General features: G+C 47.1%; 1 protein-coding gene across 1 annotated transcript in view; it reads right to left on the bottom strand.

Annotated features, from left to right (window-relative positions):
* The window catches only part of PGM2L1 (phosphoglucomutase 2 like 1), a 670,483-nt gene that overhangs the window by 318,950 nt on the left and 325,853 nt on the right, over nt 1–25,680 (bottom strand). The window contains exon 7 of the mRNA XM_085623364.1: nt 25,402–25,591. Coding sequence (XP_085479490.1) covers nt 25,402–25,591 — 190 coding nt within the window. The remainder of the gene's footprint in view (nt 1–25,401; nt 25,592–25,680) is intronic.

Genomic DNA, 25,680 nt, shown 5'->3' with positions numbered 1-25,680 from the left:
CCCTAGCAACATACGAAAAATTGTAACCTCACTAACATAACCTGATTTTAACCATACAGAGCACATTAATGGAGTAACGACTTCACAAACAGATATAAATATACTTGAAATGGCGGGAGGCGGCAATAAGTCAACACACAATAAACTACCATGCACGTCTATCTGAGTAGTGTGATTTCTTTTTGTGTAGTGAGTGTATTAGAAGTTTCTTGCCCGCTACCACATAAACTTTAGTTAAAAATAGGAAGTGCCGTGTGTTACTGACATCACGAGAGTGCGGGTGGTGCCTGGCAAAAAACGGCCCGTTTTGGATAGCCTACAACCCCCATAACCCCTAGGGAAGGCAGCGAAGACGACGCTCACAATTGACGTCCTACGTACGCCTCCCAAGTGGCGACACTATTGAGTGCGTCACTACGTAACAATTTAAATCTCCGCCCAGCTACCGAATCGGTACGACGGCGGGCGATGGCAAACCTAGGTGGATCCATGGCGTTTGACGAAGTAAGCGTTAAATAGATACACCGGGGATTGGATTTACTCTAATGAATGTGTACTCGACATGGATAAAGTGGTGGCAAAGGACGTAATTGTTTTTGTGAGAACGAGATACGTGAATGAGCGAATGGCTTATAGCGCGTTTCGTTGCCCATAGTCTACCAGATGGGCAATGGCGATTTACAAAGCTAACACCAGGGGTATAGCGATCAGGAGGGCAGACACCGCAGATGTCTTCCCTGAATGGTCCTGTAAGTACAAGCTATGAATAACATGAAAATAGCAATAGCCTGTATACATACTATGACTCGGAACTATCCGACCACATTGGTACCGGTAACCTAGCTGAACATCGGTATTTTCCCGGTTTTAAAAAATCTGCCGGTTACGGGCAAACCAATTGGTTTTTTATTTAAATAAATAAGGGGAAGGAAAATGTATCACAGCCTGAGAACAGCTCATATTGGTAATATCTTTCTACAACATGCGGAGTTTTTCAGTATCGGATTTTAGCAACGCAATACACCATCATTAAAGGCAGATTACTAGGAATGCACAGCCTAGATTTAAGCTAATTTCCCTCTGACTATACCAATATAATTCTGCATCTGAATATAGATTCGATCAAGTGGTCACTGAGTGTAGTTATACGTTGTGATTTTTTCCAGTGTGTGACTACAAGACGACGCCTTGTGTCATGAGACCTGCATGGTGCATATTAGCACTAAGCAGTAGGTGAGGATAACACACCTGGTGATCACGTATTGGTTGCGCAAAAGAGTGTACGATCGATTTTTAATTCTTTATGCACCCTGTGTCAAATGATGGTCACTGGGATATTAAGAAACATACGAATAGCTTCTGCACGTGGAGAAGATATAACGACTTGGAAGCGGAATAATGAAACTAAGCCACACTTTAGTAACAATGGTGCACCTAGACTTATAGACACACCAGACATGGGTGGATAGTTTTCACCAGTTTTATGTCCTGGCTAGAATGGAATATATCATAGTACCACAGATATTGATAGATGTCACTAATGGTGGTTTTTCAATATACATCAAGTAATAGGTACATAGATCTGTTTTTTCTTTCTTCCAGATAATCTACTGGATTTCGTAAAATAGGTGAGTGCAATAGGCCTCAGAAAATATTGTTGTTTATATTAATTAAAATATTAAACACTAACCAGGGAAACCATACAATACACAACATAGCCCTGAAGAAGGCCCCAGACCCGGTAGGGCTCTTGGCGTGGGCCGAAACATGTTGGCACATGAATAAGGGTACATCTGAACCAAATAGTTCATAAGAACCCCATCAAAACATACGTTTTTTTATCTAGTACCCCAGGTACCCCACGAATAAAGCAAAGTACTGGGGTATACCTGTAGGTATTTTTAAACATCTTATCCAACTGGTTCCCTGCATAACCAAAAAAATTATCTAAGAACTCCCATAACATCTTTTGGTTGAGTCCGCCCAGGTAGTACCATCTTACCTGGGTGTGGAAAGACGCCCATGATGAAGCATTTCACTATTAAGTGAGTGAGGCGTCTTCTACAATATCTGTGGATATCCTAAAGGAATCAGAATGGTTATGGTTCAGTATAACATCTGAGACAGAATACCACTGGAATTGCTCAAAATCCTGAGCCCGAGGATCTATTTAACAACTCTTGGAAATAGATATCAATAGTTGCCTTTTGTGAAAGCAAGCATATCAGAGTAGCCATGCATCTGTCTGTGGTGTCTGCCCACCTGCCTCTTTACTGGTGGGCAGGAATAAGGCTTGGACCAAGTGGCCATAAGAGTATCAGTTAGGGCTTCGGTAAATGGTAGTAGGGGCTCAGAGAAACCAGCTAGGACTGGAATCACTCTTCTGTTGGCAGACCAAAGGAGGAACCAATTCTGTACCAAGGGAAGTACTGGGTCCAATTGAGTTCTGCAAATCCTGCTATAACTTGTCATCGTCATAATGTGGGGCAAATCATCACCATCATCTCCTAGTGGCGGCAAACTGGTCAGAATTGGAAACAAAATGCTAATGAAGGATCAGAGGATTGCTCCAGGGTAGAGGAAGGGCTTTGTCTGAATCAGCCTTTACGAAGCACGACCTTGGTCAGTCTAAACAGATTCAGTTCAGCGTCTGATACCGGAATCAGCAGAGGATCTCCCTATAGTGCTGGCAATGTTGGGAACAGTATCGATGAAAGAGGGACAGACGCAGATCTTAGAGCCAGACTGGAAGTTGGCACTGGAGTCGGGGGCGAAACCAGAGGCAGGTTCCAGGGGCTCAGACAGCACAGAGGGTGGATCCGCCAGCTGTAACAAGACTGGAGAAGCCCTGCAGATCTTTGGAGCCGAAAAGTGCGCCAGAGTGAGCTAAAGTAAGCTAATAAAATAGAGCAAATACTACTAAAAAGCTTGACCTGCTGCAGCGTGGCTGATGGCATAGGGAACTCAGAACACATTAAGAACAACTGTGAGATCAGCTCAACAATCAGAGATGGGGTCCGAAATAAAGTGGTACCTTGATGCCGTCACAATTTTGCCTTAGACAGAGTGGCATGATGGGGTTGAGTCCTGCTCTGCCTTCTTGTATTTCTGCTTCTATATGGACTTCAACTTACCAGATGACTGGGTCCACTAAGACCATCTGTGGTGGGATTGGCCTTGAGCACAGGAACAAGTTTACGCCTTCAACTCTGAGTGAGAGTTGATCTTGCACAGCTTCTTTTTATGTTTGAGAACATACAGCTTTGCTTCACAGTCTCCAATTGCCTTTGGGTGCATGAGGGCATATTTATCACATGATTTGGAGTTGTGACCAAGCCCAAACACCAGAGGCACATCAGCGTGTGCGTCCATCCCCAGCATCTGTTCCCAACCCTGAAATTTCAGGTTTGGACCTCATTCCTTTGCAGACTAGAATTTGATTTTAAAAACTTGTCAAACTAAGGAAAATTGGAGCGGAGCTCTGGATCTGCTTTGGAAAGCACTAAGAGAGGACTGACATTGGTGAGCAGTGATGGGACTTATATGCAGTTCGCCTCATGACTTCTGGGGTGGAAAGAAGTCAATGCTACAGAGCGTCACGCAGGAACACGGCTATGAAACCTTCACGATCCAGTCTGGTGCCTGGGGAATATTCTAAAGTTGTGGAATCTGCAATTAGAAGTATCCATCAGAAGAGCTTTTGGCACATGGCTAGAGAAGTGGCTTCAGGGTTCCTTTCAGTAGAGTGGAAAGAATGTGTCTATAGCAGTTGATGGGCTTCCTGCTTATAACAGGTTGAAGGTGGTCCTTTTTATGAACTCATGGGTCTGTCTGTAACTTACTCATTCCAAAAATCATTTGTCTGTGGTAATGATAGACTATTCTCGTAAGAAGTCTGCATTTCCCCTCCTATACAAGAAGGGCGGGGTTTGTTGTAGCCGATGCAATTATGGAGTCGTCTGGAGTCTTGTCCTTAAGAATGAATGACTTTTTTTCTTAGTGTTAGAAGGGAATGTCTTCTGTGACAAGGACACTCTTGATTTTCTGAAGGGGATAGTATTGTTTTCTATGATAGTACTGCTCTTGTTCTTTTGTTGATTTGGCTGGTACTGGTAGGTCTGGACTCTTGAGCTCCAAAGGAACTGTTACCTGCGGGCATATAAGAATTCTAGCAACCTAGATGCTTCGGTTTCTGCTTGAGTGATGTCCACATGGCATCATTTGTGGTTGAATCGTTTGTTCTTAATGTGATGTTATACCTTCAGACTGAAGAAGGTGCAGCAAAATTATCATTAACAGCTCAATTTCCAATCCTCCCAGCTCGTGGATCCAAACAGAATATATGTCCATGGATACATCAATGGTGGTCACAATGCTTGTTCCCAACTTCAAGCATGGCCTTGGATTCCTCACTTTTTAACCTCTAGGATACAATCTAGTTAGGGACTAATATTGTTCCATGGCAATTGTAACACTCCAGGATTGTTGCTGAATTTGAAGCTGCTGGTGAAAAATGCTTGCGACTGTATTCCAAATGCCTGCCCTTCCTCTCAAGCAGGACGCTGCACTAAGAGGTTACATAAAAGAAACTGGCCCACTTGCAGGGTTACGACATCTGACTTTGGAAGGACAATTAGGCAGACAGTAGGAGAATATGACACTCCGTATTATTCTGCAAGTGGGAAACTGTGGCTGGGTTCTGCAAGTGTGTCTTTTGTTCATTCCATGTAAGAGCTTCTATCAGAATGGTCCTTGACAGTATCTTTGAATCATAAAGGAAGCAGTAAGTGTGCTATACGGGAGTTGGCAAAACAATGCTCTTTTAATGACAGAAGGAATCTTCCTGGGGGAAGAGACCAACAATCAAGAACTCTACTTTCTATGGTGGGTTTATTACATAATCACACTCCTGCCTGACAACTTCCTCCTCAGCATAATTCCCAGTCAAATGTAATTTGGCAAAGACACAGGAGTTGGAGGTGACAACCGCTATGTAGGAGGCATTGGTTGGCAAGTAGAGAGGCTGTGGTGTCCGGGGGAATCTAGCGTAGTAGTCCGGGAACCATATATCCGAGACAGGGTTGATGGGTGCGTGCATTATTGGCAGCTCACGATTTTAGCACACATTGCATGATTCCTCATAGTAGTGGTCATAGTGCAGATAATAATTTATAGAGCTAAAGAACCTGCCTCAGTCGTGTTCAAGAGGAGAAGAGTGAGATGGAGTATTGTCTGTTGGATGGAATGGACCCTCAGCCTAATGGTCATCCTTTTAGCACTGAACTAATTCCTCTATATAATACGGTGGTCCAAATAAACCTTCATCATAGAAGTGCTCATAATCTCCTGGCTTGGTTTCAAATAGTTTGGCAGGAGGCGCTGGGGTTATTTTTTCTGCAGAAAGATGGAAAGGCCAGAGGCTTGTGGAATCAACTGGGAAAGAAATGAGTGCTGCATTAAGTAGTGGTGAATTAGGTGGGTCCACTTATGTCTGTTCCTGTCAATGCAAGTGGGGGTGTTCATGATGGCGCCATCAACGGTGGAGCCGACCACAATAGGACCGTCGATGGCACTGGGTGCTTGATGGAAACTGACAACAGAGTGGTCAATTAGAAATGCAAATGATGCCTGTCAACTGACAATAGGGATGATGTACATATTGGCAATGGTTTGTGCGAACAAGGTACTGGCAACAATGTATGGATACTGGGATGTGGCAATGTTCAGTGCTAAAGGGATACTGTCAAATGTGTGTTAATTTAGAAACCATAGTTCTCTTTGTGAAGAACAAGTTACTATCTTTGGTAAAGATCTTTCTGGTAGAGACCCCATCTAACCCTAGAATTGTCACCTGTAGAATATCCCCAGGTGCCAGGCTGCCTCTGGAATATTTTTAAGCATATCCCCTCTGCAGCAGTAGGTGGTGGTGTGCAGTTTCGTATCGACTCTGCTGTGCCCCGAATGTGATGGATGAAACCATAAATAGGCTCCTCCCAAACTTGCCGACGTCCGTTTCTTTTTGGAAACTCTCCAAGCCCTCAGACACTAAGCCCAAAAACAAACTGACCGTACCAGGTTTCAGGTTTCTAATTTGGGACCTTTTAAAATGGAACAGAACGGGAGGTGTGAGGGCAGTGAGGAATCTGCATCAGAGTATCCACCAGATAGAGCATTACCAACGGAAAGTAACTTGCTCTTATTCTCCTGATGGATACTTCTAACAGCAGACTACTCACCTTGAGAATAGATACCAGAACACACCTCTCCCAAGGTGAAAGATCGGTGGCGTGAGGTCAGACAACAAAGTCCTACAAAACCGAACGTCCAATATACCTTTCCCATTGGACTTGGCGAACAAGTTACTTACCTTCGGTAACGATATATCTGTAAGAGACATATTTTAGTTATGGATTCCTCACCTTGGAATTACCCCCAGGCGTCAGACTGGATACAGAGAATTTTTCTTCAGCAGTACCCCTGCACGTCGGTAGGTGGCGTTGGTCGACTCCGCGTAAGTCGTTGGCATTGTGATCACCGAATTGACGCAACGATATTTACTTAGCCACCGCCCATGCGCGTCGACGTCAGTTCTTTACATGACATTCCACGGCAGAAGCGTAGAGCCATTCAAGACACTGACGACTGGTGCACAAAACTAGGGCCCTGAAAGAAGTCCCTTACCCTTGACTGTCCAGACAGTAATGTTTAGTGAAGATGTGCAAAGAAGCCCTCGTGGCTGCCTGCCAGATATCATGAAGGGGGGACTCCACGTCCCAAAGCCGTAGTGGCTGCTGTTGACCTGGTGAAATGGGCACTCAACCCTACAGGAGGTCCCTTTTCGCCAAGGAATTACAAATTTTGATGCAAAGAATGACACATCAAGAGATGGTCCGCTTTTGCACGGCCCGACCTTTCTTGGCACCCACATAGCCAACAAAGAGCTGATCATCCACCCGGAATTGTCTTGTGCAATCCAGATAAAAGGAAAGCGCACGTTTTGGATCCAGACGGTGGAGCCTCTCCTCTTCTTTAGAAGGATGTGGGGCAGGAAGAAGGTGGGCAAAGTGATGGTCTGTCCTATGTGGAAAGAGGTAACCACTTTGGGAAGAAAGGAAGGCCTACTGCGAAGGACAATTTTGTATGGATGAACAGCAAGGAAAGGAGATTTCGAAGAAAGAGCCTGAAGCTCACTCACCCTGCGAGCAGAGGTGATGGCAACCAAAAAGGCAGTTTTGAGTGTCAAAAGTCTGAGATGACAGTTAGGTAGCGTCTCAAAAGGAGCGCACCTAAGGTAAGCCAGAACAAGATTCAAGTCCGACTGGGGAATTACGAAAGGAATAGGAGGAAACAAGTGAGTAATGCTCTTAAGGAAACAATTAACAATAGAGGACTTGAAAAGAGAAGGTTGATCTGAAAGGCGAAGAACAGCCAAAATAGCCGAAAGATAGCCCTTTGAGAGTGCCCAGAGCAGAGCCCTCCTGGGCCAAGGAAAGAACGAAGAGGAGAACCTCTTAAAGAGGGACAGAAAGGGGATCCACAGCCTTTGCTGTGCACCATGCCACAAATTTGTTCCATCTACAGGCGTATACTGTTGTAGTTGAGGGCCACCTGGCCGGCAAGATAACATTACAGACTTTGGGAGGAAGGCTGAAAGGCCGAAGCTGTCAACTATTGCCACTCAGTCTCCACGCAAGGAGGTGGAGGCTGGACAGGTTCAGGTGGAGGACCGTCAACTGCTGCAAGGACAGAAGATCCTCCCAAAGGCGCAGTTTGATCGGAGGATCGATGGCCATGTTCAAGAGCTCGGGATACCGAACTCTTCATGCCCAGTACGGAGCCAGAAGAATGACTAGGACCTGGTCGCGCTTGATCTTCTTCAGCACTCTGGGCAGAAGTTGTATAGGCAAAAAGCCGAATAGAAGCCCGCCACTCCACTCGCGCTGAAAAGTGTCGTCTAGGAAATTCCAACGTGCAGAACTGCTGACATTGCGGGTCTAAGCATGCACTCCCCACTGCTGAAAGAGACCTTGCACCACCTCTGAATGAAGACGCCATTCATGATCCATCATGCACTGGCAGCGGAGTTCATCCGCCTTGGCGTTCAGAGAACCTGCCAGGTGTTGAACCACCAGGGACATGCCCGGATGTTCCAGCCACGTCCAAAGGTGAAGAGCCTCTTGACAGAGTCCACGACCCCACCCCACCCTGTTTGTTGCAGTACCACATGGCGGAGGTGTTGTCTGTGAACACCTGCACTACTCTTCCTTTGACAGAAGGAAGAAATGCCTTCAGTGCAAGACGAATCGCCCGGATCTCCAGAAGGTTGATGTGGAGCCCGGACTCTGCCAGAGGCTAGAGATCTCCACCTCCCCCATGTGGCCGCCCCACTACAGAAGGAATGCATTTGTCACCACTGTAAACTCTGGTTGGGGAAAGGAGAGGGACCTGCGTTGACCCAATCCTGGTTCGTTAGCCACCACTGCAATTGGTGTGCAGTGCTCTCCGAGATCTGGACGTAATCAGAAAGATTCCTCTGATGCTGTGCCCACTGGAACTTCAGGTCCCACTGCAGAGCCCGCATATGCCGCCTGGCATAGTCCACCAGCAGGATGCAGGAGGCCATGAGGCCCAATAGCCTCAGGGTCATTCTGACCGAAACGCGCGATAGAGGCTGAAAGATCAGAATCATAGCCCGAATATCTCGGAACCGCTGCTCGGGAGGATAAGCCCTAAACTGCACTGTGTCCAGAACCGCTGCGATGAAAAGGAACTCGCTCTATGGCTCCCTTGGCCAAGAGAGATGTAACTTCCTGGCGGAGAAGGGCCAGGTGATCCTTCTACATACAATGGTATTGCGGTGGCATGGATGGAGGGGTAGTCTCAAAGAGGAGGGAGTAGCCCTTTTGGACTATCTGCAAATCCCACCTGTCCGACGTGATGTTGAGCCAGTGGGGGGAGATGATGGGGAACACTGCCACCCACTGGCAACTGGTGGCCCTGAAAGGCCGGACTAGGAGGGCTTGGAGGCTGCTGCAGAGTGGACGCTGGTGCACTAGCCTGCCCGCTGGCCCCCCAGACCCACGACGTTGGGTCCCACGTCCCCGGCCGTGCAGAGGCTGGGCAGCTTGTGCAGGCCTTTGGCTCTGGACGGAACGTGGCGGGGCATGAAAGGGGTGAAAAGCAGACTGCGTGAGGCGAGAGGTGGAAGTGAGGCCCAAGGATCTGGCCGTAGCCCTAGAGTCCTTAAAGCGCTCAAGCGCATTGTCTGCTTTCTCGCCAAACAAGCGATGGCCAACAAAGGGCATGTCCAAAAGTGTAGATTGGACATCACCCGAAAAGCCGGTGTACCTCAGCCAGGCGCAGCATCTCAGGGCTACTGATGTTGAAATTGTCCTGCCCAGTCGGCGGTGTCCAGTCCACATTGAATGGCAAACTTCACTGTGTCTCTCCCCTCGGCAACTGCACAGCAGAGCACAGCCCGGGCCTCCTCCAGGCACTGTGACAGCACCTGCGCTACCGTGTCCCACACAGAATGGGAGTAATTGCCCAAGAGACATGCGGTGTTCACCGACCACAGTCCTAAGCTGGCGGAAGAAAAAAATTTCTTCCCAAGATGGTCCAGCTTCTTGGATTCCCTATCAGGTGGAGAGGTAGGGAATGCGCCCTTGGAAGTCGAGGCTTGGACCACCAAGCTCTCGGGGTAGAGTGTTGGGAGAGGGGAAGGCTGGGGCCGACGTCGGTTGGGGACACAACCGGCGTCGGAGGGGGCGGAGGTGTCGTCAATGGATTCAGCACCGGAGGGATCGTAAGGACGACCGGCACCGATCCAGATACAGGCCTGGATCCCTGGGGGCCCTGCGGTGCTGGGACCTATGTTGCCGGCATCGAAGGCCTAGAGCCGCCAGCCGAGTATGCGGGGCCCGAAGTCGTGCCGGTGGAGTCGGGCTGCCCAAAGATGGAGTGGAGGGCTTTGTAAAAACTATGAAGTTGGGCAGGGGTCGCTCCGGCTCCTGAGAAGGGGAGGAGTCTCGGAGTCGACCCAACAGGCTCCGCGGGCAGAGCCGGACGACTACCTTCCACATCTTGCATCGGCCGACGGACAGGGAGAACGCGAAGAGCGATGGTTCTTCTTCGCCTTCTTTTTGTGCTTCGACTTACCCGAAGACTTCGGCGAGGAGTGGTGGTGATGGCTCCGCGACCGGTTCCGTGACCTTGCTCTCAACCGGGAGCTCGAGCGTCATGGAGCTGACTGCCAGGCCTCCAGAAGCTTTCGGGACCGCTCCCACAAAGTCTTCGGGTCGTGGTCGCGCTACTGGCACCAGAGGCACACAAGATGGGGGTCCGTCACCGACAGCTTGTGGGAGGAGCCACAAGGCTTGAAGCCAGTCCACCGATGTGAAATCCCTGTGCACCAGGAGTCGGACAACTCGAAAAGATGTCGACAAAAAGTCGCAAAACGATGGTCAAAAAGTGACTCAAGGTACTGTTCTCTCCGGATCTGCGCTGGCTGGCACGGAAAAAGAAACAACTGACATCAGTGCGCAGGGGCAGCGTCTAAATAGATACCACGACTTCATTCCGGCGATCACGATTCCAATGACTAACGCAGAGTCGACCGACACCACCTACCGACCGACGCACAGGGGTACGTACTTTTGAAGAAAAATTCTCCGGATCCAGTTTGATGCCAGGGGGTAATTCGAAGGTGAGGAATCCATAACTAATAGTCTCTTTCAGATTGAAAAGGTACTAATGGTTCATGAACGTATGCACTAATGCCCACTTCGCAAACTGATAAATATCTAGGACAGGCACTTCGCATTCCAACACACAGCAGACCTTGATGCAGATGATTAAACACCTGGATAAGGTACACATCTGCATTGCCCTATTTTTGTTTGTACAAGAGAAACCCACACAGCTGATCGACAACCCGATGTTCTTTGGTGCTAGTGAGGTAAAAGCGGTGTTTATTGGGGTCTAAGTGATGGAGTGTCTCCTCTTTCGAGGGGTGATGTGGGGCAAAGAACATCAGTAGAGGCACAGTCTTACCAACTTGAAAGGGCATTCAGTAGAAAGGCTGCTCTAGTCCTAGGTACCATTTTCTCTAGTAAAGTAGTAGATAGGGCGGCTGGAATAATCAAGCTTGAAGCTCACACACATGCAAGCTTAGGTGATCGCGATGAGAAAGACCTTCTTCAGGGTCAGGAGACGTAAGTAACAGTTGTGCAATGGCTCAAAAAGGGTATACATAAATTAAGTAACCAGCAAATTAAGGTCCCACTGTGGCATCACAAAAGGTTTAGAAGAAAACACGTGGACCAAAACTTTGAGAAAATGCATAACAGGTGAATAGAACAAGGATGGTTGGTCCAGTAAATGCAACAAGCATTGGCATAGCCAATAGGTCTCGCTTTTGGGACCTTATAAGTATTTAGGTATGCAGCACAATATCCTTAGTGCAACAACACCAACTGTTGCATGGCTAAACACTTATAAGGTCCCAAAAGCGAGACCTATTGGCTATGCCAATGCTTGTTTTGGAGTTGCAGGCAGAAAAAGAAACCACGGGTGCAGTTTCTTATTTGAGCAATTTTTCTAATGTGTGGCATATTGCACATTGAGGTATGATGTCATACCCAGTATCAAGTTATGAAAGAAAATGGCTATAGGGTAGCATTTTTAAAGAGGACAAGTCCTGAAGGTATATCATACCCAATATATGTATTGTGCTAAAGCACAGTAATATGAACAAAAGTAAATTTGGATTTTACAGCAGAATAAACATTTATAAAATATTTACAACCTAATTCTTTACTAAATTTGTATCAAAAATTATACATGTTTGATGATGGCAGAATTTCCCAGGCCAATAGTCATAAAGCCAACTATCTCAGTTAACTAAAAATGTCCAAACCTAGGCAAAGCTAATCGCAGGTAGAGATGTTTTGAGATATATTACTCGTTCCTCCAAACCTAATTCCGCTCTTAATTGTTATTCTTTCATTAAGTAAGGACGTTGATTAATCACCCGAAGTCATTTATTAACTCTTCGTGCACTGCAGATTGGAACAACAAAGTTTGCAGTGTCTATGATGGCACAATTGGTAGTGGATTATTGGTGAATAGTTTTTGGCAGTCGAGTTGGTCGCTGGTCAAGATACCTTGAAAGAAAGGTGATTGAGGTAACTATTGCAATCCAATGTATTGTGGTCAGCTCAGGGGTGGTGTTTTGTGGCAAGTTCTCAGGTAGGCAGTTTACAATGGAATCATGCTGTGTGCAGGACTGTAGGGTATTGTGAGTTTATTCCTGTGCTGTGTTGAAAGACCATGTCAATGGTAAACAATCTGAGACACGAGCTTTAATCTATCTATAAATGATTTCTCTACAAATTGCATTTTATAATTGAGACAAAGGCTGGCGATGGTTTCTGGATTCACGGGTTGTTTGTTATTTGTATGTTTAACTCGTACGCACTGAGTCAGTTCCTGTGTTCATTACATCTGAGCCAATGATCAATAGATGTGCCATCCATTGTTTTACGTAGTGTGTCATGCCCTCTTTTTTTTTTGTTTTTTTTACAAAAGGTAATGCTTAGTTTGCAGAAGCAGATGGCACTTACAGGAAGGGGTTATATGATGGGGAACGGCAAACTGTGTGCACGTTGTTACTGTATTGTAAAACCATGCCTGTGGAATGTAGTGAATACAGCTCAATCAGTGTGCTGGAGTCTCAAGGATGTATGATGATCACGTAACTTGTTGTACAATTACGCAAACAATGTTGGGAAATTATGTGAAATTACGCCACAATAGCACCAAAATCACAATACCACGAATGACAGCCGCTTACGTTCCAGTCTTTTGTGTAACATGAAATTCACAAAATGACCCCGGTGTAATTGAAATTTCACCCAGGCCTGTTCTCAAAGTCAGTGAACTGATATATGCCCTCTCTACAAATGTTTAGTGCAAGAAAGTGAAACTTGTTGAAAAACAAAAAGTACTTTCCCATTTGAAACTGCAGCATAAGTTGGTTTCTATTAAAACGATAGCTGTTCTATATCACTTAACATAAGTGTATGACAGTTGTGAGGTCTGGTGGTTGGTTTATGGAAGCTTATTTGATCCTCTCCTGCACGTAAACCTTAACAAGTAAAAGAACACAGCACGTGGGACAGTTGGGTGTTTGAGAGAAGAAAGCAGCACACGAATGAGAGAGCTAGAAAACAAATGTACCATCATAGTGTAGAATGATAAAGAAACAAACATTGGCCGCACGGGAGAAGGAAAGTGAAAGCACGCGCAAAAAAAAAACCCCGCAAGTGGTGCGCGTGAAAGGAGAGACCTGTGCACGTTCACGCTCACATGCACGCAGGCTTTAGGCCACTCTGGTAGCACTTTGAAAACCCACTAACTAAAGGTCTTGCCTGAGCTAGCGCATGCGCTAGCGCTCGGGCGAGACCTAAAAAGGCAGAAAGGGCATAAAAATAAACTTTAACAGTGGCCATTGCAAGTCCTTGCTCGGCCAAAAATAAAACAAACAGTAAGACATCTGACAACTTAACCGCCTATGGGTTCATGTTACAAGTGTCACACCAAGCCACAAACTTATCCCAGGGTCGGTCATAAACCGATTTAGTAGAAGGATGCCTGGCCACTACTTCAGGAGGGAGATCAACTGCAGTCAACTCCCGCCATGCAAGCTAAACTAAATGGCAGCAAGACTGAGATTATTCTATTTGGAAGAGCTGAAAAATTCTGGGCGCAAGATTGGTGGCCCCCGGAGTTAGGTACTTGTCCTTCTCCCAAGTTAGCAGTATGCAACCTAGGCATTACCATCGACAATTCTTTGTCCATGAAAGCCCACGTTAATCAGGTCTTAGGTGTCTGCTATGGGATTATGCGTAATCTCCGTAAAAATATTAAGTGGCTACCCATCGAAGTGAGGAAACCTTTGGAACAGGGTCTTGTTATTAGCCGTCTTGATTATGGCAATGCTTTGTTTACGGCACTTAATGAGGACCTGCTTTCCAAGCTCCAGATTCTTCAAAATACCGCAGCCAGACTTATTCTTAATCTTCCCCCCAGATCTCCTTCCGCCCGGATTCTTAAAACCCTGCACTGGCTCCCAGTGCGTCAAAGAGGCCATTTTAAAATCTTAACTCTTACACACAAGACAATGTATGATACCGGTCCAGGCTACCTAGCAAAAAAATTGCAATGGTATGTACCTGGACGATCCTCAAGGTCTGGTACTAAATCATACCTTGCTCAGCCGCGAATTCAAACCTCTCATAATGGCGCTGTTCATTTTCTTACGTTGCCCCCATGCTTTGGAACAAACTACCATCAGATCTCTCATCCATAGCTGATCATAAATGTTTTCATAAAAGGCTGAAAACCTGGCTCTTTTCCCAATAAGTTTTCGCTTCAGGTATCAGGTTACTGTCTGTTTGACTGTCATTTTTGCTGCTAGTGCCTTGAGACCTTCAGGTCAATTGTACGCTTTATGAGAATATCTGACATTGACATGCAAGCGGGTATACATTGTGCAGGCCTAGGTGTAGGACCCTGCCCCATAGCTGCTGCAACAGATGATCCTTCTGAAGTCACAGCCTGATTGGAGGACAGATTCTTACGCACAGATTTTCAAGCTACCTCACTCTCCTGACCCAATGCATTTCACTTGGGTTACTTACGCATAGATATTTCTGATCTTCTTCAGAACTTCGGGCAGGAGAGGCAGAGATGGGAAGGCATAGAGGGATCACATGCTCCACTCTATATGAAATGCATCTCTGAAAGACAGCCTTTTTGGGAACTCAATGATTCAGCCAGGTCCACAGGTGCAGGGCCTCCTAGCTCGCAGACCAGGACCCCCAGTTCTGCTTGTTACAATGCCACATGGCAGTGGTGTTGTCAGTAAGGACCTAAACCAACCTTTTTGATAGATGGCTGGAGGGCTTTCAACATCAAGCAACAGGCCCTCAAATTCAGCAAGTGGACGTGGAGGCGTGAACCGGCCAGAGACCAAAGTCCTCTTATTTCCACCTTTCCCATATGATCTCCCTAAACTCAGCAGTGATGTCTGTCACCACTGTCAGCTCTGGGCAGGTTAGGGAGAGGGGAGTTTTCCACAGGTCCAATTGCGGTTGAACAGCCAGCACTACATATCTTTTAACCTGGATGGAATCTGACATGGCCCACTGAAACATTAGATCACACTGCAGAGCCAGCATGTGCTATTTGACATGGCTAACGACTAGATGCAGGAGGCCCTTAGGCCAAGAAGCCATACAGCGATCCTCACAGAGACCAGGGAAAAAGACTGAAACATTGTGATCATAGCCTGAATGTCTTTGACCCTTTGGTCTGGAGGGAAGGTCCAAAATGCACCATATCCAGGATGGCTCTGATGAAAGGAAGCCTCTGCCAAGGAGTCGGGTGTAACTTCGGAATGTTGATTGTGAACCCCAGCAATGACGGAAAGAGGTTCGCCGTTGTCTGGAGGTGGTCCAGGACTGACTGTGGCAATCCTGTCTCCTTGAGGTAGGAGAAGACTGGTACCCCAAACCTGATCATAGTCTCATCCAACAAAACATGTAGCTTTCGTTCACCGGCTGTCAGTCCCTACTGCAATAGTCTCATATGCAGGTGCCAACATGATATCAAAGGGATGCAGGATAATGTTCCCAGCAAGCATTTGAAAATATAAACTGTTGTGCTGTGTTTTTCTTGTAGTAATAATAATAATAATAATAATAATAATAATAATAAAAGCAATTTCTCAAATGCACAGCTAACTCCGAAGAGGCGTCCAGGTGCTAGCAGCATTGGTCAAACAAGAGCAGTGTTAGATTGTAAAGTTGAAGAGAAACGTTTCTAGGTTTTTTCTAAAGCTTGCTTCAGATATAGCAAGCCTCAAGCTAGTAGGAAGGGTATTCCAGAGACCAGCAGTAATGAAAGTAAATGATGTTCCTCCTCTCCTAGCTTTGTTCACCCGAGGAATTCTTCTTAGATAAGTAGGTCCTCTGAGCTGCAAGGCTCTAAAGGCTAAGGTGAGCACCTTAAATTGGGCTAGCTTCACCACAGGCAACCAGTGAAGGTGATGGAGATGAGAAGTTATAGATTGGGCGACTGGAATAGTCAGAATTAGTCCAGCCACAGCGGTGCACCTCATTCAAGTGGTTTTGCTGCAGTGGAATATAATTATTAGTTTGACTAGGTTGTCTAATTGCTGTAATCTATCCTTTGAATGGAGTGCAGTCTAATTATTATGTAGAACTACTCGTAGAAAGTATCTGCTTGAAAGAAATCAGCAAATACTTTTCTTGGTTGATTGAAAGGCTAAGTTTTCTGAACAACAATAGACACGCCAGTGTAGATGCTCTGGTAGAGTGATATGATTCTCCTTTTATTAACCAATCATCTAAATATGGAAAGACTTTGTGACTGTGTGGCCTAAGACAAGCTGCCAGGCATTTTCAGAAGGTTCTTGGGGCAGATTTTAAGCACAGTTGTTTGTGGCAGCTGTCCATTTAGAATCATAGATATTTTTGTGTTTGAGAGATGAAAGGAGATGTGAATTTAAGTACACTGCAGCTCTAGGGTTGTCATGAACTCTATTTCCTGAAAAGATGAAGAATGTCCTGCAATGGTACATTGAGAAAAGACTGCTTTTTGATGTATCTTTTTAGCTGTTGAATGTCTCAGATGGATTCCCATTCCCCTGACTTCTTCCTGATAAGGAGAAAATGAGAAAAGTATCCTCCATTTCACTGGGATTTGGGAAATAGTTCTAGAGCTCTCTTCCACATCATGTAAAGAAATTCAGCTTGAAGGAGGCTCAGATGTCTGTGTGTTATTGTGTAGAGGTGGAGAAGGTTTTTGGATGAACTCCAATGTGTGCTGATATCTCTGACTAGATCAAATCCCTCACGATCTATTGTGAAAGACTCAAACTCCTCTAGACAAGGCTAAATTTGCTCTACTATGGGACCCATGAGTCCTTTACTGGGAATGGTGTGGGCTGTGTGTGAACTGGGTCAGTGCTTTCTGCCTGTCCCCTTGTATGGGTGCCACCTCTACGTTGTTAACCCTGTTTCATACAGCTTGAAGGATATTGCACACTGTACTGTTGTTTAGGATACAATTGACTGTACATTTGTAGGTGGATCTGGTACAGCTAGCAACAGTACAGTTGGTAGCCAACGTTATGAAGCCGGTCTGCTTCCTCGTTATCCTTTAAAGGACAGCTGCACCAATGCTGTGATACTCCTAGTGACCTTACTCTGATCATTTCTGTGTTCTGGAGTGCATCATCTACATGCTTTCTGAAAAGCTCCGCTTCAAAAGCATATCCAGGATCCTGCTTAGCTTAAAATATGTAAATTGTAACCTCCTCCAGATAATTACCTGGATCCGGTTGTGGTGACATTCAACGCTGAGCAAATAAGTTCTAGTAAAATCAGAGGACATTTGTCTTTCATATCTTCCTGAAATAGCTGGAGAATGTGCTGCCCTTATTAAAATTGGAGCCATGGCCAATATTCTCTTGTGAATGCTTTCTGGGAGGCATGCAAAGATATCTGGACTGTCACACTGGTAATCGGTCTTTGTTGGCATGGGAAAGGATCTTCTTTCTCATCAAAATCGAGCCATTTTACTTTTATGAGCTTTCGTATCTAGCAAGCAGTCTTGGTGGAGACTATGGTAGCACTGCGCTGGGTAGAACTGTGCTGGGCATCATATCCTTTGGCAGCAGCATTGATGGAATACCTTTTCCCAAAATGACAATTATTGCTTTAGCAACGGAATGTCTCACAATGAGTGCTTTACCATAAACAGTGACTTTGCCGTTGGCACGGACTTTGCCGGTCCTGTCATAATTGAAGTTGTCAACAATGTCAACACTGGGATCATCAGTGTAGTTCTCATCGACGGGATTGTAGCTGGTGTACCTGTTTATTCAATGATGGTGCTCTTGGGGGCTCTTTTGACAGAGCTTATGCTGGCATCAATGATGTTTTTGTCATCAACATGGTATTTGTTCAAATGTGATGTTTGTCAACTATTACAGGAAAGCATATAGTGGGAAGTTTCTAAAGCGTCTAAAGTTTCTAAGACTGTGGAGAATGTGACAGAGGATATAAGGCTAACATTTTTGGTGTGAAAGGCATTGACAGTTGCCTTGACTTTTGTGCCGCATGAAATACCTCAGGAAACAGATTGAGATGTCTAGTAATTGTCTTCTTATCCTTTTTGAGTTCATTACAAGATCACACTTTACAAAGCTTCCTCCTCTTTTTTTTTTTTTTTTTAAGAAGAAACCTTTATTACACATTAAAGAGATACAAACAAGGGCCTACAACCACAAGGGCCGGCCGCTAGAAAGCTCGGGAGCCAGCAAGGCAACTCCATACATTCAAATGAGTCAGAAGCAAGAGCTCCCGAAAGTTCGAAAGCACATATAACAGGCCGCGGCCATAGTCCAAGGGCGATCGAAAAGGACGGTTTCATATTTTCTAAAAAAAGGGGGAAAAAAACCAACAATAACACACAAACAAGGCAATGAGAGTCCGAAATAGCAGCGTGCGCTCCCCAGGACGGGGGAAGATCCACATTATCTAGAATAACTCTTGACAGGAGGTGGTAGGGGGGGGCGGCGGAGAAGAGGACAAAGCCTGCACAATTACGTAGAATGTGCGGCTAGGGGGACAAAGCGACGTCGACCTCTCACGGCAGAGGCGGAGCGCAGATATTCCCACGATAGGAATTCCATGGACCCCACATCGTAGTCCACCTCCCAGGCTTGCCCCTCGCCACATACACCGTCTTCTCCCTGAACATACACCAATCCATATTCTCCTTCCATACCGAAATCGTAGGCGGCCTCGGGGAACCCCACAACTGTGCGATATTGCGCTTAGCCACCATGTACCCCAAGGTCACCCACTGCGTCTGCGCTGCATTATAGTCATTTGGTTCCCAGAAATTCAGCAAACACCTCCTGGCCTCTGGTAACAACGCGACATGCACGACTTCCTCCATTACAGTATGTACCCCGTTCCAAAATCGTACAACCTCCGAACATTCCCATAGGATATGAAGAAAGGTACCCAACAAGTCACAGCCACGCTTACACAGTCCATCCCTCGAATAACCCATACGTATCAAACCAGGCCCTGTGACATACACTCTATGGAGTATCTTCAGCTGCACAAATCTAAGGCGGTCCGGGATCGCCACCTCTTTCGGGGAGGCCACCGCCGATACCCAATCCTCATCGTCCAGTTCCAATCTGTCGGCCGTCCACGCCTCCCGCAGATGGGTCAGCAAGTCCGTACGATCATTAATAAGTTTTTTTATAGATCAGGGAAATAGTGCTGTCGGGCACATAGCCGTCTAACACCCTATCTTCCAACGGGGAATATTCTGGGATAGCAGCGACATCCGAAAAAACCGAACACAGCGCATGGTGGACCTGTGCATATCGAAAGTACTCCCTATCATTTAATTTGTATTCAGTTTTGAGCATTTCAAACGTTTTAAAGGACCCTTTCGCCCAGAGGTCACCCACCTTACTTATACCAATCATATCCCATTTCTCAAAGCCTTTTGTTTTCCACAGACAACCCAAACGCTGGGAGGCATATAACGGCGTCGCTCGAGTCAAGCGATCCCTCCACCCCATCGCAGCATTCGCCGCATGCCACCCGCGTACCGCAACTTGCGTTGGTCCTGTCAACCGTGCATCCGGAGTCGCCGAATACAGTGCCCTGTTGTAATCCCCGCCCGGAAGTAATAACTTATCCATCTCGAAGGCCGGATTTAAAGCAGGACCGTATATCCCGTGGTTCACCGCCGCCAATTGAGACGCCCAATAGTATCTTTTAATATCGGGGAGGGCAACACACCCATCATACCAAGGGAGTGTCAACTTGGCGAGAGCGATCCTCGGTCGCCCGTCCCAAAACAATTGGCGCTGAAGACCCTCCACCTCACGGAAGTAACGGGCCGGCACGACATCCAGCGTATTTTGTAAAGCGTACAAAAAACGAGGCAGCGACATCATTTTAAACAATGCCGCCCGTCCGAGCGGCGAGAGCGGAAGCCGTCGCCACCTCGCGACGTCGGCCTTCAATCGCTGGAGTGGAGGGAGAAGGTTTCGCTCATAGCGGACCGCAGGGTCCAGTGATATGAAGATCCCTAAATATTTGAACCCCAATGTAGCAATCTGAATAGGGCACCCCCGCGGCAAGAGGGGGGCCTCGCCCGAGAGGACGTAAACACATGACTTGGCCCAGTTGATAACCAGGCCAGAATTACGACCAAAGGAATTCAATACGTCCACCAATACAATTAGCGACTGTCGAGGAGAGGTGAGATACAGAAGGATGTCATCCGCATAAAGGGAGACACGGTCCTCAAACTCCGGCGTCCATCTAATGCCCCGCAACGACGGCTCCCAATGCAACCAGGCAGCAAGAGGCTCTAAAGAAAGTGCGAAGAGGAGGGGCGACAACGGACAGCCCTGCCGCATACCTCTCCCCAGCGCGAAGGGAGCCAACGCCCTACCATTCATCACAACCTACGCCAATGGGTCAGCGTATAGCAATTTTACCCACCCAATGAATTCAGGGCCAAACCCGAATTTCGCTAACACAGCCCAAATATACGGCCACTCTAAAGTATCGAACGCCATGGTAGCGTCCAAAGACGCCAAGATGGCCGGCTCACGCATAAACTCCGCTCTAGCAAGCACGCCATGCAACCGCCTCAGGTTCAGGCCGGTATTACGATGAGGTATAAAACCGGACTGGTCCTGATGAATCAAGTTGCCCACGACCCGAACCAGACGGTTGGCCAATACCTTAGCCAGAATTTTGGGTTCCGCGTTCAACAACGAGATAGGTCTGTCGGAGGCACAGCAGTCTCGCGGCTTCCCCTCTTTATGTATCACAACTATGGTGGCGAGACGTTGGTCAAGGGGGAGGGAGCCCGCCGCCCGTGCAGCGAGGAACATGTCACGGAGATATGGTGCTATCTTATCTGGACGCAACTTATATAGTTCAATGGGGAGACCATTGGGACCCATGGCCTTACCAGAAGCGATCGAGCGAATGGCCAGAGCAATCTCATCCGGCGACAACGTCGCCTCCATCAATATGCTATCGGCCTCCGAGAGGGACGGCAATGCAATATCTCTAAGTAACAGATGAGAGTCCTCCTCCGAGCACCCAGAGACCGGAGAGTATACCCCACGGAGGTAATCCGCGAAGCAGTCAACAATTTTTACCGGGTCAGTCACACACACGCCATCCACTCCCTCCACAACCGGCACCACTCTACTCGCTCTCTCCTTCCTGTCCAACCAAGCAATCAACTTTCCGGCCTTGTCTCCCACATCATACAGTCGTCCTTGTTGCTCTCTACTCATCCTTTTAGCAGCATCCGTGACCAGCGCTCTATAATCTGACTGTTTAAGGCTGAGAACGTGCAATTTCTCATCCGTGACACCCCGCTCCAAATCCCCCTCCATCTCAGCTATGTCAGTTTCCAGGCGGACCACCTCTTCCCTCCCGCACCTCCTAGCATGGGAAATAAGAGACAAGGCATGCCCCCGGATCACAGTTTTATAACCTTCCCATAGGGAGACAGCAGACGACACTGACCCTACATTATCATTGAATTAGTGATCAATGGACTTAACCAGTTCAGCGCGAACATTAGGGTTACGTAAATACCAGGGGTTAATTGGCGCTACTCTTCCCTCTGCCCCAGGAACAACCTCCATCTGCAACAATAGAGGGGAATGGTCAGAAATACCTCGGGCCAAATGACGCACCTCCCCGATCATTCCAGCCTGGAACGCTGGCATAAGTATATAATCAAGTCTCGAGAGACTCCCGTGGGCCCCCGAGTGGAAGGTGTATTGTGCCTGTCCCGGGTGCATCAGTCTCCAGCAATCTATAAGTCCTAAAGTATCTAGAAAGCCACCCAGCCAGGCCTGGGCTCTAGGGAGATCCCTGGGGGGGGTGACGGTCCTCCATACCGGAGACAACAGCGTTAAAATCACCCCCTAACACCAGAACCCCCCAGGGAGTCCCAGGACCAAACGCCCCAAATCCGCAAATGTAGCCGCCTGCAATCCCGGTGGCACATAAACAGCAACGAGCGAAACAGTTCTACCCTCCCATCTCCCCACCAATGCTGCATATCGCCCTCTATCATCGTGGAGCACCTCGTCCACCTCCAACGGGAGAGAGGCCCTGACCAAGATACCCACTCCCCTAGAGCCAGAAGTGAAACCAGAGTGAACAGCAAGGCGATAGCCCCGCCTATTCAGGGCATGGAAGGAGTTCCCAATCAGATGTGTCTCCTGCAGGAAAACAATGTCGGGCGAGATCCGTTTCAAGAACTGCAACACCACCCCGCGCTTGATCCTATCCCCCAGTCCGTTCACATTCCACTAAAGTATTCTCAATCCCTTACCCACCACCCCGCTCCCGTGCATGATGCCCACATCCCGGAGAACACAACCAGGACAAATCAGCAGCTAACCTCACATTGCCTTGTGAAACAAACAAACATTCCCCAACTCCCCCCCTCCCCACCAACCTTCCCGTTACAACTCCCCCCACCCTGCACCCCTGCGTGAGCCCATGTAGCCCCCCCAACTTGCAGTGTGCCTGTCGCCCTAACATTAACTATGCTACAAAAAGAAAACCCCAGAGGAGGAAAGAGCCTCACTGAGCACCCCACAACCCCCGGGCATTGAAGGATAAGGCGCTGAATAGAAACACCAAACCAAAATATGGAAGTGCCATCACAATAGTCAGTCACCGGGAACCAAAAGTCTACTCCTGTCCAGCCGAGCCCGCTCCGTTCCCTTCGGTCTGTCCCTCTCGACGTCGTTGCTGAGGCAGGGTATCAAGCCAATCTCCAACCTCCTCCGGCCGATCAAAGAAGTGCGTCCGATCCTCAAACTCAACCCGCAACCTGGCCGGAAAGAGCATCGCATATTTCAGGTCCATGTCTCTCAGTCGCCGTTTGACACCCATGAACTCCTGTCGCTGCTTTTGGACCAATTGTGTGAAGTCCGGGTAGAAACTTATATGAGTGTTCTCGAACTTCGTCAGCCCACTCACCCTCGAGGCCTGCAGTATAGCGTCCCTGTCCCCGAAATGAAAAATTCTGGCGATGATGGGCCGTGGGGGAGCGCCCGGTTTGGGCTTACCACCCGGAACTCTATGGGCCTGCTCAACCGCAAAGAATTTACTCAAGCCTTTGGGTGCGAGATGGTTGATCACAAGGTCTTCCACAAAGAGGTCAGCTGCAGGGACCTCCGATTTCTCCGGCACCCCGATTATGCGCACATTATTCCGCCGAGCCCTACTTTCAAAATCCTCCAGTCGACGGACAGACAAAGCAGTGGACGTCCGCAGATTACGGACCTCGGCTTGCAGGTCAGACACGTCCGTTACCAGACTCGACGTCGTCAGACCCAAAGATTTGACCTTTTCATTAGTTTGTGAAAGGTCCGCTCTGACTAGTTTAACGTCGATCAAAACTGTGTCCAATTTATGGGCCAATGTATCGAATCGCTGGCCGACCGCCGCTTTCATCTCTTCGATGGCACCCATGACGTCCTGCAATGTTAACTCCGTTGACGATCCCGGGCCATCCTTGGGTCTCTCCGGCGACTTATGCGGGCCACCAGGGGAACCTCTCGACTGGGTATAGCAGTCCATGTTGTTAGCTTGGGTATGAGCTCCCCGCCTAGTCGTCTTGGATTTTTGCTTATCTCCGTCCAATCTAGCCGCCATTGTCTGTTGATCGTCAAGGGTGTCGGCCACCAACACGATGAGCGAGCACCGGAGAACCAATCTAGGAAGCCTCGGAGACCCCAAAGGGTAGTCCCAGCTAGTGTCCAAGAGCAGGCAGGTTACCCAATCGTCCCACTATAAATGTGTGATGACAATCCAAGGCCCCTCAGGTTCAGCGAGGAGACCCAAAGTGAAAGTAGGGGGTGCGCACCGGCCCAAGTCCTGCATGCCGTTGTTGTTCACTTTCTGCCCGGGCACCATGCCAACTCGAGTCCGGGGCAAGGTCCGGAGTAGGCCGCCAACTTGGAATCGATACTATTCCGGCTCCCGATGTCCGATTTGAATTTGGACAGCAGGTATCACCTCCACGTAGGTTCGCCCGTAGAAGCCCGTCGATAAAATCAGGATAAATTCAGGATAGACGTGGGAGGTTGTGGAGGCCCTCGGGAGCCCTGTGCCTACGCGGCCATCTTGGTTGCGCGCTAGGCTCCTCCCCTGCTTCCTCCTCATTTGAAACAGTTCCAGAAATGGTTTGTGCTCTGAATGTACATTTTTATTTTGCTTTTTTACTTCGTCCTGAGGAAATATCAGAGTCCTCACCTGAGAAGATGGTCTCCTTTAAATTGAACATTTGGAGCCACAGAAGCAATCTTTCTTTCCTGTGTTTTAGGGTGTTTGTTAAAACTTTTATGCAGTTTTTAGTTTTAGGAGTTGGATATAAGCAGAAGCTGCTTTTTTTTTAGGATCATCTGAGACAAGCCTCAATTTTCCACAGAAACAAGGACTAAAAAGCATTTTTTATATGGATTCAGACATGGCTTAAACTCCCGTTGAAACAAGCCTCTTGGGTAGAAGTCTGCTAGAAAGCTAAAGTGAACTGTAAATATCCAAACTATAATTATCTGTTGAGAAGTATTGCACAAAAGGACTCCCTTCACATACGACGTGCGGTAGTAATATGGCAGATGGTGGTGTCTGGTGATAGTGGTCGTTAATGTGCTCACCGTATTGAAATGGTCTTTACTTGGTTTTTGGCATTAGTCACCTTTTCTTGGTTTCCGATCATCATGTCATACTTCAATGGCTGACTGTGGGAAAAAAAAATCCATTTATAGCACTCAACGTTGTGTATTGTGCCATGTCAGCTTCCAGCCCTAAATTATTGCAAAGTCACTTATGTGCTCATCTGCCCTCTAATACATCGTGTTCCTCTTCTTTAGTGCTTGAAGGGTGAAGGTTCTTTCGCCTACCAAGTTGTTTATTTATGGATCACGCAGCATCTTTTTTACCTATGTCGACCAGTTTGACTGTCTGCAAGAAGCTTGAATCCCTGTCTGTTTTTTCGTAACTATTTCGTTTTGGAGAAATCCAATGCAAGAACCGCTTTTTTGTAGTAGTAGTAGTAGTGCGCTTTAATAATCCTATACCAAATCATTCAAACCTATTTTTAACAAGAGGTAAAACGAAATTTAACAGATATCTTAAAGTACGACTGTGTCATTGTATCAATCTTCAAGATATTTATGACTTATTTAAAGAAACAACTGTATAATATCAGATAAATACATACCAGCACAGACTCTCCTTCCTCTGGATTTGGACATTTTACAGTTGAAAAATCTGGATCTGGATCCATTTGTTCAGGAACTGGAATAGGTGGCTGAAATCCAAATACCCGAAAGGCAGACTGTACGTAGTCATGACCGACTCCATGAAAAGATGTGTGGACAAACTTTAAAGACGTTTTTGCGTTCAGCTCCCTGTAAAAGAAGACTACATTAAGTGAGTGGAACAAAGCATGTTGAACTTGGTGCCTTAAAGCTCACAGTGCTCAGAATACTAGATACAG

The sequence above is a fragment of the Triturus cristatus genome, chromosome 8 (assembly GCF_964204655.1).
Source record: "Triturus cristatus chromosome 8, aTriCri1.1, whole genome shotgun sequence".
NCBI classification, from domain to species: Eukaryota; Metazoa; Chordata; class Amphibia; order Caudata; family Salamandridae; genus Triturus; species Triturus cristatus.
This window is presented reverse-complemented; position numbering and strand designations above follow the sequence as displayed.